The sequence below is a fragment of the Oncorhynchus clarkii genome, chromosome 10 (genome assembly GCF_045791955.1).
Source record: "Oncorhynchus clarkii lewisi isolate Uvic-CL-2024 chromosome 10, UVic_Ocla_1.0, whole genome shotgun sequence".
NCBI lineage: Eukaryota > Metazoa > Chordata > Actinopteri > Salmoniformes > Salmonidae > Oncorhynchus > Oncorhynchus clarkii.
The window spans coordinates 70,653,072-70,666,984 of record NC_092156.1 but is presented as its reverse complement, the minus strand read 5'-3'; the positions used below and the strand labels follow the sequence as shown (position 1 = coordinate 70,666,984).

The window sequence follows — 13,913 nt, the reverse complement described above, 5'->3', positions numbered from 1 at the left end:
TGCTGCACTTAACTCTCGTTGAAAGAGTCATGGATTGTTTCTTGGAGGGAAATGTTGAGATTATGACATAACGAAAGAGCATTAGGGTCGAGATAAATGTCTGCCAAGCGTATTTTGGAGAGTTTTTGTGTCAGTTAAATTCCAAAATGAATCACTCTGTTCATTGGATAGGCTACTAAGGGAAACCGACAACTTCTGTTAAAGGGGGAAACTGCAGTTGCTACATGTTTGGATATATAAATTCATTATATGTACCCATCGATTCTTACAGAATTTTACTTAGAAATGCCTCAAATTTAGTTCAACTATTTACCCTGTCAGAACCCAAAATATAAGCTTTTTTTACTCCAATGTTTGTTAACTAAATAAACGCAAACAAACACTATATAGCCCTATAATATTGTTAAGACTATCATTTTGGACGGTCAGTCCTTGCATACATAGCTCTGTCTACAAATTTGAGAGTGGTTACATTTCTCCAGTCCCATCCTTCAGCTTTTTACCGAAGCCGCTTTAAGTCATATGTTGACCATGACAAAACAAACAGTCAGTAGGCCTAGTACAGTAGCCTAGTACAGTAGTACAGTATTGTTCCTACATAACTAGTACAATATCTGTAATCTTCTCCTGTCGGAATAAGTCACACAATCCTTACATTTAGTGCTCAAAATGTCTTGTTCATTACAGTTACATGCTCGTCCCTTTGCCAGTGTCCTGAAGTGATACTGGTGCGCACACTGTCTACATTGTCTAACAGCAATAACCGACTGTTGCCAGTATCAAACCCCTTACCCTCAGGCATAAAGGGATACTGCAACAATCTGGCATTTCTGGCAAGATTCTGGTAGTTTTGCGAGCCAATACTAACTAGCGTTAGCGCAATAACTGGAAGTCTACAGGTACGCTAGCACACGCTAGAAAACCCAGCACACAATCAACAATATTAAAACAAAAGGCACACACCATTGGAGGGACAAAGGCACCTAGCTCAATTTGAATTCCATTTTAAAGGTAGACTCAGCGAATGATGTTGCCACGAGTGGCACCGCAGATATTGAGATGAGCGAGATGCAACGCTTAGTTCTCACACAGTCACACACAGTGTCTGTGGTGCACGGGTTCGCTTCAGGCTGTTACTGTGTGGTAGCCACGGGACCAAAACAGTGGAGAAGTTGAGCCTCGCGCTTTAACGCTCTTAGATGTTGCGGAAATTGACCCACTATGCTGTTTGCTTTCTGCATCAACATCATATTGCCGAGTCTACCTTTAAAGATAGGGAGTCATTTAATGAATAACAAACCTAGCTTTTCCCTGGTGGGCATTAGGAACTGGAGAGGGCAATGTGAAATAGATCAAACGCATCAGTAATGTGAAGTTCTATCAGGCATCTTCAGTAAAGCTCTGTAACACAATGGATTCCAATAGAAATATATGGTTGTTGTTGACACTGGTTTCTCAAATTATGCAGAAGACTCCTGAGCTAAAATAGGAAGACTGTGAATCATTCCTTTTAATTAGCAGTACATAGAATGCAGCCAATCTGTCCCTATTGTTTTGGAACCCGGCACAGTCAACATTGGACATTTTTCTCAGTGCATGCGCTTGTACAGCACTCAGCTGGGATCTTTGGCTTTGTTATCTGTGTTCTCAGAGAGAGTTTTTTTTGTGTCGTTGTGGGTGTATCCAACTGTGATAAGCAGCTCAGCTCTGCTCCGCAAACACTAAACTTTGGAGCGGAGTCCCCGAGGATCTGGAGCGAAGCCGCACACTGACTTGGCCCAGTGGGAGGCTGGGCGCCATGGGCTGGGAGCAGATCGCTGGTAGTGCTTTACCTCTGACTTAGTTACTGATTTACACACTAACTCCATAGAGGGAGACTAAACAAAACAAAGTCACATGGGACTTTTTTTCGCCAAGTGGACCATATTTTTCTTGCCTTTTGGGTTCATGAAAAGACAATACCTATTAGGCATTCATTAATTCTCAGTCTGGGTATGTTGAAGTATTTTGGAGCCCATATGTGAAGCTATCTAACAAAGAGGGTTCCCCCATGCTGGACAAAGGGACGTTGTCACTTCTGATTATGATGGCGGAGGGTGAGAGGGGACGCCCGTAGCACGGTACATCCAGTGGTGTCTGAAAGGGATTAGCTCAGCACGTATGCACACACACATGCACACACACATGCACACACACATGCACACACACATGCACACACACATCAGCAGCTTGCTGGAAGACTCGTCATCTTTAAGGGTCCCAATAGCTCCTCAGTCTGAGTGGAACTAAATTAGTTAGATCAGCTTTATTAATGGCTGCTCTTCACCATGTGTTTCCAGCATCAAAACTAAGGACATGCACTCTAGAATAGATGGTCAATACCAGGGATCGTCAACTGCATACAGCCGTGGGACGGTTTATCCTGAGCGGATGGTCAGGGAGCCAGAACATAATTGCAAATAATTCGTAGACTGCTAATTGACCGCAAGAAACCCAAACAGATATAATATTTGACTAAAACATAATAATTTCAAGCTTTGCTTACATTTGTATACAATCACGTGTCTCTCTATTATGAATGAGAATACTTTGGAACAGATTTCCAAAATTAAAATCACGTGGAGATGATTTGCTGGTGTTTTTACAGTCTTTTATGTCCATCAAAAATAATTAAATAAATTTGCTCAAAAAAATTGTGGGACCAAATAAAATCCCCCGCGGGCCAGATTCGGCCCACAGACCGCCAGTTGAGGAACCCTGGCATATTGTTTCATTCAGGATATCGATGCGTGTCATGTTCTGCTTATTTTCCTGTTTAGTCACGACTATGGGCCATTCAGGCTCAGACAAAGCTTACTTGTCCAAGGCATACTTACTTACTCAAGTCTTGACAGCTATTGATTGTTTATTGATAGTTTACTAGAAACGGTTTTGGAAATTAAATAATTTTCACGAATAGCTATAACGTATAGAACGTTCCACCACTCTCCGTTATCATTTTATTTTCATTGTCGACCTGATCCTGAGACATACTCAGTCTTAGAGTAGACAATAGACATCTTACTCACAACAACAACTTTATACTCAAACTCGGAGCTCAGCTCGGGGCATTTTCACGTCACGTGAGACAAATTCAACATCAGAACTTGGGGGCATGTTCACGTCATGAGAGACACGACCAGAGTGGATTGGATGTTAACCTGATAATTCCCATTGCCCTACCTCTCCCTCCTCCTCCAGTTGGTCTGTCACCTCTGTTGTGACAGGGAGAGTGACAGGGAGAGCAGCACCCTGTTTTGTCCTCGCAGGCTGGCTCATTAGTGTGTGATTTATCACTCTAACACCGGGGGTCTGGTGCTGAGGTGGTAATGTCCTGGAGGGATGACACACAGTCTCAGTGAGGGACATTGTTAATGCCCAGCCAGCCAGCCTGCCCTGAGTTTCACCAGTCTGAGTTTATTGTTGTTTCCCAACATCCCTAACTGTGTATTGTCGCTTTCCATGTTGTCTGTTGTCTGTAGCTTGTGAGGTGTGGAAACACTTTGTTGCTTTTATGAATTTTGTCTTGCTGCTTTTTGTTCTATGTTGCTCTGTCTGTATGCTACGTCTTGCTTGTCCTATGTTGCTCTGTCTGTATTCTACGTCTTGCTTGTCCTATGTTGCTCTGCGTGTGCTCACTGCTCAATGATTGTCTATATTGTAATTGTTTTTAATAACCTGCCCAGGGACTGTGGTTGAAAATTAAAACCAGCACTTTTACTGAAACGTTGATTAAAGTGCACTGTCCCTGTAAAAATAAAATAAACTCAACAGACATTGCAACTGCATAGCTGGAGGGGGCAAACATGAGCCATAATGGCTTGATCTGATCGCCTCACGTTAGTGGACGAGTAACTTTTTCTGTAAAGAAATGTCTTTGTATTGTGACTAACAGAAACTGTAGGAGTAGAGGGCAGCAGGTTAGGCCAGTTGAATGAATACCTGAGCCGACATGGTGAAAAACCTGTCAATGTGCCCTTGAGCAAGGTACTTAACCCTAATTTGCTGCAGGGGCGTCATACTACTACAGCTGACTCTGCAAAACAACATTTCACTGCACCTATCCTGTGTATGTGATAATAAAACATATTTTTTCTCACTAAAGGGTAAAAAATTGGTAGTGCTGGAAGCACACTACAGTGTGAACCTTATGACCCCCGGCATAGAAGTCAAAAAAACTTTCCATCTAGACTTCGGGTATGATGAATTACGTTTTTCCTGTCAGTTTGCCCCAGCAGGTGCCCCGTTTAAATTCTTCCCTCTCAGAAACTTATACAAACTGAACTGTACCCCATGCACTCCCTTTCCTGCCAGACACACGGAATATAGCACATGTGGAGCTGAATCAGTTACATATGAGCTTTTTCTACATACACTCATATCCCTTTCTCCTCTCGACCTCAACCTAGTCTGTACTGAGCTGTAGCCTGCACATCGTATCTACTATCAGTCAACCCTTATTTTAGACAGATAAATAGATAGCTCTCCATACATCAATATGTGCATTAGTAGATTTTTGATACACAGACATACAGTATGCACACACAACTTTTTCTCACTGCTGTTTTTAGTCTTCTCTTGCCCTAATGGAGTTCAGGCTTGGGGGGGGGGGGGGGGGAAGAGAGGGAGAGAGAGAGATATGACAGCTTCTCTTGCATGATTATAAGCAACTGTAATGGCCTCCAGATCATCAACCCCACTGACTTGGTGTGCACGTGCACAAACACACACATACACACTGTGCCAAATGAAACATACCACGCAGCCACTGCTATTTATTATTACATCTCCTTTTCTTCTACATCAGTCTTCGGCATCATATAGATCTGAACGCTTTTTAAGGGAGGGAGAGAGTTTTCATGGGAATCTAAAGCTGGATCCAATTATGTTTTTCAAAGGTTGGGGACCATGTTTTTCTTATCGGACCGTGGCGGTTTCGTTCTAGAGGCCCCTGCACTGAGCTCCATGCACGAAAGGACATGATTTAGTGGCCCTCAAACACACATTTTTGCTGACATGAGTTTTGAGAGCTTTAAAAGTCACGGACATACCGGTAGCGTTTGCCAGCCAAGAGTACTTAGCACCTCTGAATATATTGCCAGCAGTAATTTGCAAACTGATTCTACATGTAGAACAGGACAAAATGTCAGCAGTCAGACGTACACCAGCGGGTGGTCCCTGAAACACACCGCGCCGAACAAACTGCAGACAAACAGCAGATCATCATTCCGTGCGGTGTGTGTGGTCCCTAAGAGAACAGAGATCTGAGGAAGTCCGCGCCTCCAATCATCAATGACGAAGGGAAAGGAGAAGCGTAAAGAAAGACAAAAGGAAGCCATCTTAGACTATTGAGATACAGCCCTGTGCCACCACACCATGCACGACCACCCCTCGTCTTCCACGTCCCATAAATCTCAGCGGCAGGATGACAAGGCTCTAGTCAATAGCAGCAGACCTGCCCTGACAACAGTCTCGGTTGCCCTAACCCTTTTCCTAAACTTAACTTAATTGCCCTAACCTGCCACGTTAATTCTCCTAACTTGCTATTAAAAGTAACTTCTGCTAGTCAAAAGCAGCAGACCTGTCCTGAGAACAGTCTTCGTTTCCACTAATGCGATACAGCATAAACCTCAACGGCGGGATGACAACCCTCTCCCAGCTTAATGGCGCTGTCGACAAACATTAGAAGCCCACCGCGTCAAACTAACCACCGAAACTCTCTTTCAGTGATATTTTACAGAAAAGTCCGTTCCTTTTTGAGCCGCGGCCGGCTCTTCCTTGAGACATCTGCAGAGGAGTTGCTCATAATTATGATGGATTAGACTGTGGCTGGATTCTGGCCCTGGCGCGCTGTAATTATTTCGCAGATGCTGCGGATGTTACATGCATTAATAATGGCGTGTGGCAGACAGAAATCAATGCCATCGCTGGAATCTCTATTTGCTTCCCTGGGGGGGTTGGGGGGGTGAAGGGGAAAGGAGAAGAGTGAAGGTTCACAGTATTGCTCTTTCACTCTCTCTTCTTGGAGAGAGATGCCTCCCTGCATCACAATGCAATACAACCCTCAACAGCCTTTAACTGGCTTCTCACCTAGCTACGATAGGCCCGTTGGTGTACAGTAGCTCTGAAACCCTTCTCTGAAATGTCTCCGCACAAGGACATACTGTAATTATGCTACATCAGCATAATTTGCCTGCTGAAAATTTGACAAAGACTTGGCTGTGTTGATGTTTACTAAGATGGTGATATTGCGGTGCAATGGGCAGGACAAGTCAGCATTGTTGTCAAGTCACAACAGACCAGAATGACTCAAAGGGGGTGAGATGTGGTGTGTGAGCACTGCAGGGGCCGACTCATATTATAATATGAGAATCAGGCATCTTATTTCCTGCCTATCCAGTGTTATCCGATCGTGACTCCGCCGTGATGTCATCGCTTGACCTTGTGAACAATAGACAGCCCAGAGTGAGAACTTAGTTGACTGTCTGTCACAACGGCCTAACCAAAGGTCATGGATTTGATAAGCGTAAACTCAATAAAATCCATAATGTAATTCAATATCTGCGACTGCCCAATCGTCCCTCTAGGTGTCCTCTAGGAGTTTTGCATTAACTCTATACCTCTAATGCCATATGATAAAGTTCATAACTACAGTATAGGACAGAGTAGACTGTCTGTCTTGGCTACCAGGGACTCACACCTCTGTGGAACCAGGGTTATACTATCCAGAGTATGGCCTTACTGACATGACAATATGGAGGGGAAAGCCAAGTTTCCTATAAGATAGTTGGCCTCAACCACCCCTCGTACAGGTAACTGCCAAAATAAAGGAAACGCCAACACACTGTCTTTGATGGGGCTCATTTACTCAAGTGTTTCCTTTGTTCTGTCAGTTACCTGTAAATTACAATGAGGCAGAAGGTGAGGAATAGCAGTGCTAAACAGCCGACGCATAGCAAGCTCTTTTCCCATCTACCACCTGTAATATTACCAGCCTCCTTTCCCCGCCTGGCTCTAACATCAACATTACAGAAGGAGAATATTGTTGTTACATGATGCAGCCTCAGTCATGTTTCAACAGTTTGAAAAATGTGGAACTCAGCATTGATGTAATAAATATATACAGAACTACAATATAAGCCCAATGTGTAGTTATAGTTCATATGAGGAAACCAGTCAATTGAAATAAATTCATTAGGCCTTAATCTAGCGGCGGTAGGTAGCCTAGTGGTTAGAGCTTTGGGCCAGTAAACGAAAGGTTGCTAGATTGAATCCCTGAGCCGACAAGTTAAAAATCTGTTGTTCTGCCCCTGAACAGGGCAGTTAACCTGTTCATAGGCTGTCATTGTAAATAAGAATTTGTTCTTAACTGACTTGCCTAGTTAAATAAATAATGTATTGATTTCACATGAGTGGGAATACAGATATGCATCTGTTGGTCACAGATACCTTAAACAAATGGGCCCCAGGATCTCATAATGGTATTTCTGGGAATTCAAATTGCTATCAATTAAACACAATTGTGTATGTTGTCCACAGCTCATGCCTGCCCATACCCCCACCGCCACCAAGGGGCACTCTGTTCACAACGTTGACATCAGCAAACCGCTTGCCCACACGACGCCATACACATGGTCTGCGGTTGTGAGACCGGCTGGACGTACTGACAAATTCTCTTAAATGATGTTGGCGATGGCTTTTGGTAGAGAAATCAACATTCAATTCTCTGGCAACAGCTCTGATGGACATTCCTGCAGTCAGCATGCCAATTGTTTATGTGGCATTGTGTTGTGGGACAAAACTGCACAATTTAGAGGGGCTTTTTATTGTCCCAGCACAAGATGCACCTGTGTAATAATCATGCTGTTTAATCAGCTTTGTGATATGCCACACCTGTTAGGTATCTTGGCAAAGGATAAATTCTCCTAACAGGGATGTAAACAAATTTGTGCACAACATTTTTGTGAAATAAGCTTTTTGTGCATATAGAACATCTCTGGGATCTTTTATTTCAACTCATGAAAGATGAACCAACACTTTACATGTTGCATTTATAATTTTGTTCAGTGTATATTCATATTTACTATACCTGCAACAAATATATTTAATATACCTTAAAAGTGATGATACAGAGGTTTTGTATAATTTCAGCCAGTAGTTTTTAAATTAGCGCTCATGAGACAAAACGGGTCCCCGAAAATTGTGCACAACGTCATCCATTTTGTATGATATGTTACGAATTCCAATTCGTACAAAACATTACACATTTGTAAATGCTTAAGATCCCATTCATTCTCTTTTAAGAAATATACATTTTTTTCTTCCATATTGTATGAAAAAAGGTACCAGTCCTCAGCAAAAAAATGGAACAAAACCTATTCCCCACCCTCTCCTTCAAGAAAAGGGCAGTGTCATCTTATCCTCCAACAAGTCATTCTATAGCATAAACTCCCAGCGTGTAGCAGTTAATGGAATGAGGTCAGTGTCTAGCCATGTGATCAGACACATGCACCCCTTTGTTTGATACAAGTAGCATCTGCCTGAGAAGAAAGAGGCATGGTGGAGGAGTAGAGGAGCCGTTGGTATGTCTCCTCTCTCTCTCCCTCCGCTCTTCTGTAAACATGCTCGGCTGCTTCTAGCTGTGGAGAGAAGCCTCACTCGCCAAGCTGAGCCCCAAAGACAGCTGCTCAGGTTCGGAGCTGTGTGCTGTGTCGTGAATATGCTGCGCACGCAAAGAATGCTGCAAGCTGCCTCTGGCTTTTCTTTCTTTATTGAGACACCTTCCTTCCTGGAGCCGTCTCTCTATATCGAGACAGAGACAGTTTCTAATGCCTCGTTGCGTCGGGGGTGGGGGGTTGGGAGAGGGGGGTGAATGTGCATAATTTGGTTGTGTTTTGTCTCCGCAATAATGTTTTGCCTGAGAGAGTCTGTCTCAGAGAAGCACTCATACTGCTCTGGCTGCCAATGTGTTCGTGAGAATCTGAGTGCCAAGGGGTTCATGAGTGTCTAAAAAAAAAGCAGCACATTCAGAAGATATATTCCTCAACTTCACTGGCGTTTCTCCCATCAGGTACAGCATGATGGGCGTAGACTGGGAATATTATGCATCTGGCCTCGTGGTATTTTTACATTTAGCTCGGTTGACTTAATGCACTTCTAAGGGAAATGGAGCTGATTGTATTTCACCATCTCTGATTTCATAAAGGCAGAAACTCACAAGACAGTATTACAGAAAGTCTGACCTCCTTTTTCATAAGTAAAAATGTTTCAACCGCACTGGTTCCCACACTGTGTGTCACTCCGTGCTGACCCGGCACATTGTCCTGGGATAACCTTCCCCCAGCATTCTTATTTCTCTCCCTGCTTGCCACCCAGTTGAGGATAATTTAATTCTGTGCCTTCCTTCATGTCGCATAACTGATATCCACTCAGAGCCAAGTGTAAACATATTACTCCCCAGACTCAACTCTGTGACCCAGGCTGGCGATGATTTCAGACTCAATCACTGTTTCCCGCCACTTTATTTAACTACTCAAGACAGTTACGAACAAATTTTTATTTACAATGACAGCCTAGGAACAGGGGGTTTACTGCCTTGTTCAGGGGCAGAACGACAAGTTTTTACCTAGTCAGCTCAGGGATTCGAGCCAGCAAACTTTTGGTTACTGGCCCAACGCTCTAACCACTAGGCTACTTGCCGCCCCCATGCAAAGTGTCGCCGCCCACATGTGTTTTGTCCTGTGTTTATAAACACATCCAATTCCATTCAATTTAGGAGAGAATGTGTGTTTTTTCCCTTTCGTTTCGAACTAATGTGATGTTACGGGAAAGTGGAAACTAGTGATGACATTTGACAAATCATAGGATGGTTGTATAAAAATTGTCTATCATCATAAAATACCCATTTCCACCTTAATTCAAGATCAGTGCTATATGCACCATTCACATGTTTTGTTTAAATGTGTAATCTTACCTTATGATTACACATTTAAGGGACTGTTCGTCTGTTGTTTCTGTATTTCATGGTTAGTAATACCTCTCTCTCTCTCTCCGTCTCCCCTGCAGGACGCACAGAGGGCAGCCCTGTGGATGGACTCAGAGCAGGCCAGATGGAAACAGAAAAGGCCAGCCAGGAGACGGAAGAAAGTCTGATACTAGCACAACTCAGCGCCGCCACTCAACCAGACAACCTGATCACCGCCAAGCTCCAAAATGGCACCCAGTCGCCGGAAGGAGCCCATCAGCAGATCAACGGGGATGGAAACTGGAACCTTTACAACAAGGCCGTGGCAGGGGTCATCAACCCAATGAAGAGACACAGGGAGAACAGCAGCAGTCCTGCCGGAGTGCAGGGACTGTTCGACCAAGGCTCTTATAACATGATCAATGGCGGGGATCTGAAGCATGCGCTCTGTGACCAGTCCTTACTGGGCCTTCACCAGGCCAAGAAACTCAGATCGGATTTGGAGATGAATGGAGGGGATGGAGAGGAGATGTGGGACAAAAAGGATGGTGGGGACATCATGGACGATTTCCCGGAGTTGACAAAGCCTGGGGAGTTTGACTGCGATGGGACAAGACTGGATAAGAGAAACTGTAATACTTTCTCAAATGGAGGGGATATTTTCTCACTATCGAGGAACAAGCAAATAGCTAACGGTGCTACAGTGAGCCCCAATTCCATTGAAGGCACACCTGGTGACCTTCTAGAGAAAACTCTGTCTCAGTATTACCCAGAACAAGTGTCCATCGCAGCACAGACGGGCGTGCAGGAGTTTCAACCGGAGGTGGGGTTGGTCGACGACATTAGCTCACTCACCAACGAACTCCCTGAACTGCCCGAACAAGTCACGACGCAGTCACCTACCTCTCTTACCTCAGGGTTCCCTCCCATTTCAGCCCAGATGCCTGCCTCTGAGAAACATCAGCAGACTGGGGTAGCAGACCCTAAAGGGCAAGGCAGCAATGGATATAACAACTCAGCCGCCCCGTATATGGTGAATGGGTATTCTAACAGTTACAGAGGAGAGCACCCGCAACAGCAGCCCGCTGACGGCTCGCAACATCAGAACAACACAGAGGGCATTTACAGGAAACCTAACCAGGAGTTTAACCATCAGAACTCTTTCCCGAGCCCTCTAGAGCAGAGCACTCCGCTGCAGACAAAAGAGGCCGTTGGGTTCGGCCCCGGCCCTTTCCCCAGCACAGGCATGGGGCAGAGTGAGGGGAGGCGCCGGCAGCAACAGTATGGGATGCAGCAGCAGCAACAGCAGACAGGAAACCCCTGTGGAGCTGACTCTACGGGCCCCCAGGGCTCCATGGGCCCATCTTCCCTGCCCAGTAGCAGTGAGCCTGGACCCCAACGCTCCCATCAAAACGGGATGATGAAAGACACAACCCAGCAGCAGCAGAGAGGAGGAGCAGATCCCGGTTGCCCTAATTCCCAGATGGGCTGGATAGATCTAAACTCCCGGGGTCAGATGCTGGAGCCCGACTCAGCACGGAGGTTCCAGACGGGGGGACAAAGCTTTGACGTAGGACCCACCGGAGGGGCCTACCAGCAACAGCAGCCGCGGCCGGCCCAGTCGCCTCACCAAGCGTCTCCTGCCCAACACAACACTGCCCCAGAGTGGCAGCAGCAGGCCGACTCTAAAGGCCCATCTCACATGCACCAACAACAGTGTAATCTTCCTCCTCAACAGCAGCCACATACACAACACATGCATCAGCAGCAGTGTAATCTTCCTCCTCCTCAACAGCAGCAGCAGGGGGAGAATTGTTTTCGAGCCCCCATGCAGCCAGAGCACTTATGCGAAGGCGACACAGATCTAGAGGAAATACTATCACCTAGCTTTTTGCAGCCGCCACAACGTCCACAACATCAACAGCAGCAGCAGCGCCCGCTGTCCCATCCATCTCAGTACGACGGACAGCAGTCGGTCAACGCACCCCAGTCACAGGACCCCAACCAGGGCACGATGGACGGTCAACAGCTGCTGAACAAACTCAAGCTGGAGGACTACATCAGGCTAGAGAAGAAGCTGAAATCCCCTGGTGGAGGCTACAGAGGTCAGGGTGGTCAACCCCAGCCTGGGCACCAGCAGCAGATACAGTCTATGATGAGAAACAACCCTGGGTACAATCCTGTAGACCCCTCTCAGCCCAACGACGCACAGCAGTCCCAGCAGGCGTCATGGAGACACAGCAGCAGTAATACCATGGAGATGGAGATGGAGCTGGAGATGAAGCAGCAACAACAACAGCAGCACCAACAACAACAGCAGAGGCAGTACACTCCAAGCCCCGGACCCAAGCAATACTCCCACCAGCAGCAGCCGCCGCCCCACCTCCGACAACCACACCCCAACCACATGGACTTCCCCCTTACCCAGACCCCCCCACAACCGCTACCTCACTTACCACACGGTGCTTTAAACCAGCAGGTGTCTGCACAGCAACAGCAGATTTATCCTAAAATGGAGCAGAATCAGCAGGAGTCTTGTGCCCAGTTCCAGAGGGGGGGGCCTCCACCCCTGGGACACGGGGGCCCCCAGGGGGACTTCCAGAGGCACGCGGCCCTGCGGATGCATCTTCTACAGAGGCAGTCTGAGCGGGAGTCTCTGGGTCCCCCTCATCCACAGACCCCTGTAGATTTCAAGCACGACGTCCGGCCCATCAAGATGGTGAATGGGCCGCGGTTCGAACACCCTCACCACCAAGGGCCTGGACCACCTCCCTTGATGCAGCATCAACAGCAGGGCCGGGAGATGGGTATGGTAGCGGGGGGCATCCAGGTCAAGCAGGAGTACAATCCACAGCCCCAGACGTCGTGCTGCGGTGAGCGGAGCCAGAGCAGCTCCCAGCGGAGCATCCTAGCCACCATGGAGCAGACTCTCAGACAGTATCAGCTTTCGCCAGTCTTTGACAGGAAGTCCCTCGTCATCAGGTCACCGAACAAGGTCAAGGTGGAGCAGTCTGGCGCTGTGACGGTGCTCTCGACCCACGCAGACCTGGACGGTGGGTCGGGTGGGATGGAGGACATGGGGATGGGGCCCCCTGGCTCCAATGGGCTGAAAAGACCCCACCTAGACTTCACCCCCAAGCAGGAACCCCTGCTCCAGAGTTTTATGAATTCCCCCATGAAACTCTTGGATACTCCCATTAAAAACCTATTGGATACTCCTATCAAGACCCAGTATGATATCCCTTCCTGCCACTGCATGGGTGAGTCACATTTCATGTCTGTCTTCACACACAGATTATTTGTCGGTTGATGTCTAATTTGGGTATGGGGGTTGTGCCTTTCTTTGTTTTGATACAGAGTCCATCAGTGAGAAGGACGAAGGGCCATATTACACTCACCTGGGCTCCGCTCCGAATATCAAGGCCATCCGTGACATCATGGAGACAAGGTGGGTTGTTTTATCCCGCGTCATCCCACATAATACAAAGGAACAGGTTTTACTATACACAATTACTGAATGTGTAACTTTTCAATGTTTCAAACAAACATTTTAACGGTCGCTTTCTCACACGCAAATAAACCATAGGAACAGGTAGAGTAACAGTTTAGAGTAACAGTTTCCTGATTATACCACTCACCAGAATTCAACATGGTGGCATATAAATCATGACATGGATATGACACGTAGACATTCCATTAGTATGTAACCTGGGAATACGTGCATCAAGTTTGTATTTGTTCCATTCCTGTTACATTTGTGATCCTCTGTAGCTGTGTGACTGTGGTCCTCTGTAGCTCAGTTGGTAGAGCATGGCACTTGCAACGCCAGGATAATGGGTTCGATTCCTGAGACCACCCGTACGTAAAATGTGTGAATGTATGCTGCTTTAGATAACAGTGTCTGCTAAAT

The 13,913-nt window shown here is 46.3% G+C and overlaps 1 protein-coding gene across 3 annotated transcripts in view; it reads left to right on the top strand.

Moving 5' to 3' along the window:
• Nucleotides 1-13,913, top strand: part of LOC139419119 (tet methylcytosine dioxygenase 2) — a 64,369-nt gene that overhangs the window by 36,339 nt on the left and 14,117 nt on the right. For all 3 annotated transcript variants that reach the window (XM_071169061.1, XM_071169060.1, XM_071169062.1), the window contains exons 2-3: nucleotides 10,105-13,263; nucleotides 13,361-13,451. In XM_071169061.1, coding sequence (XP_071025162.1) covers nucleotides 10,149-13,263; nucleotides 13,361-13,451 — 3,206 coding nt within the window. In that variant the 5' untranslated portion in view covers nucleotides 10,105-10,148. The remainder of the gene's footprint in view (nucleotides 1-10,104; nucleotides 13,264-13,360; nucleotides 13,452-13,913) is intronic.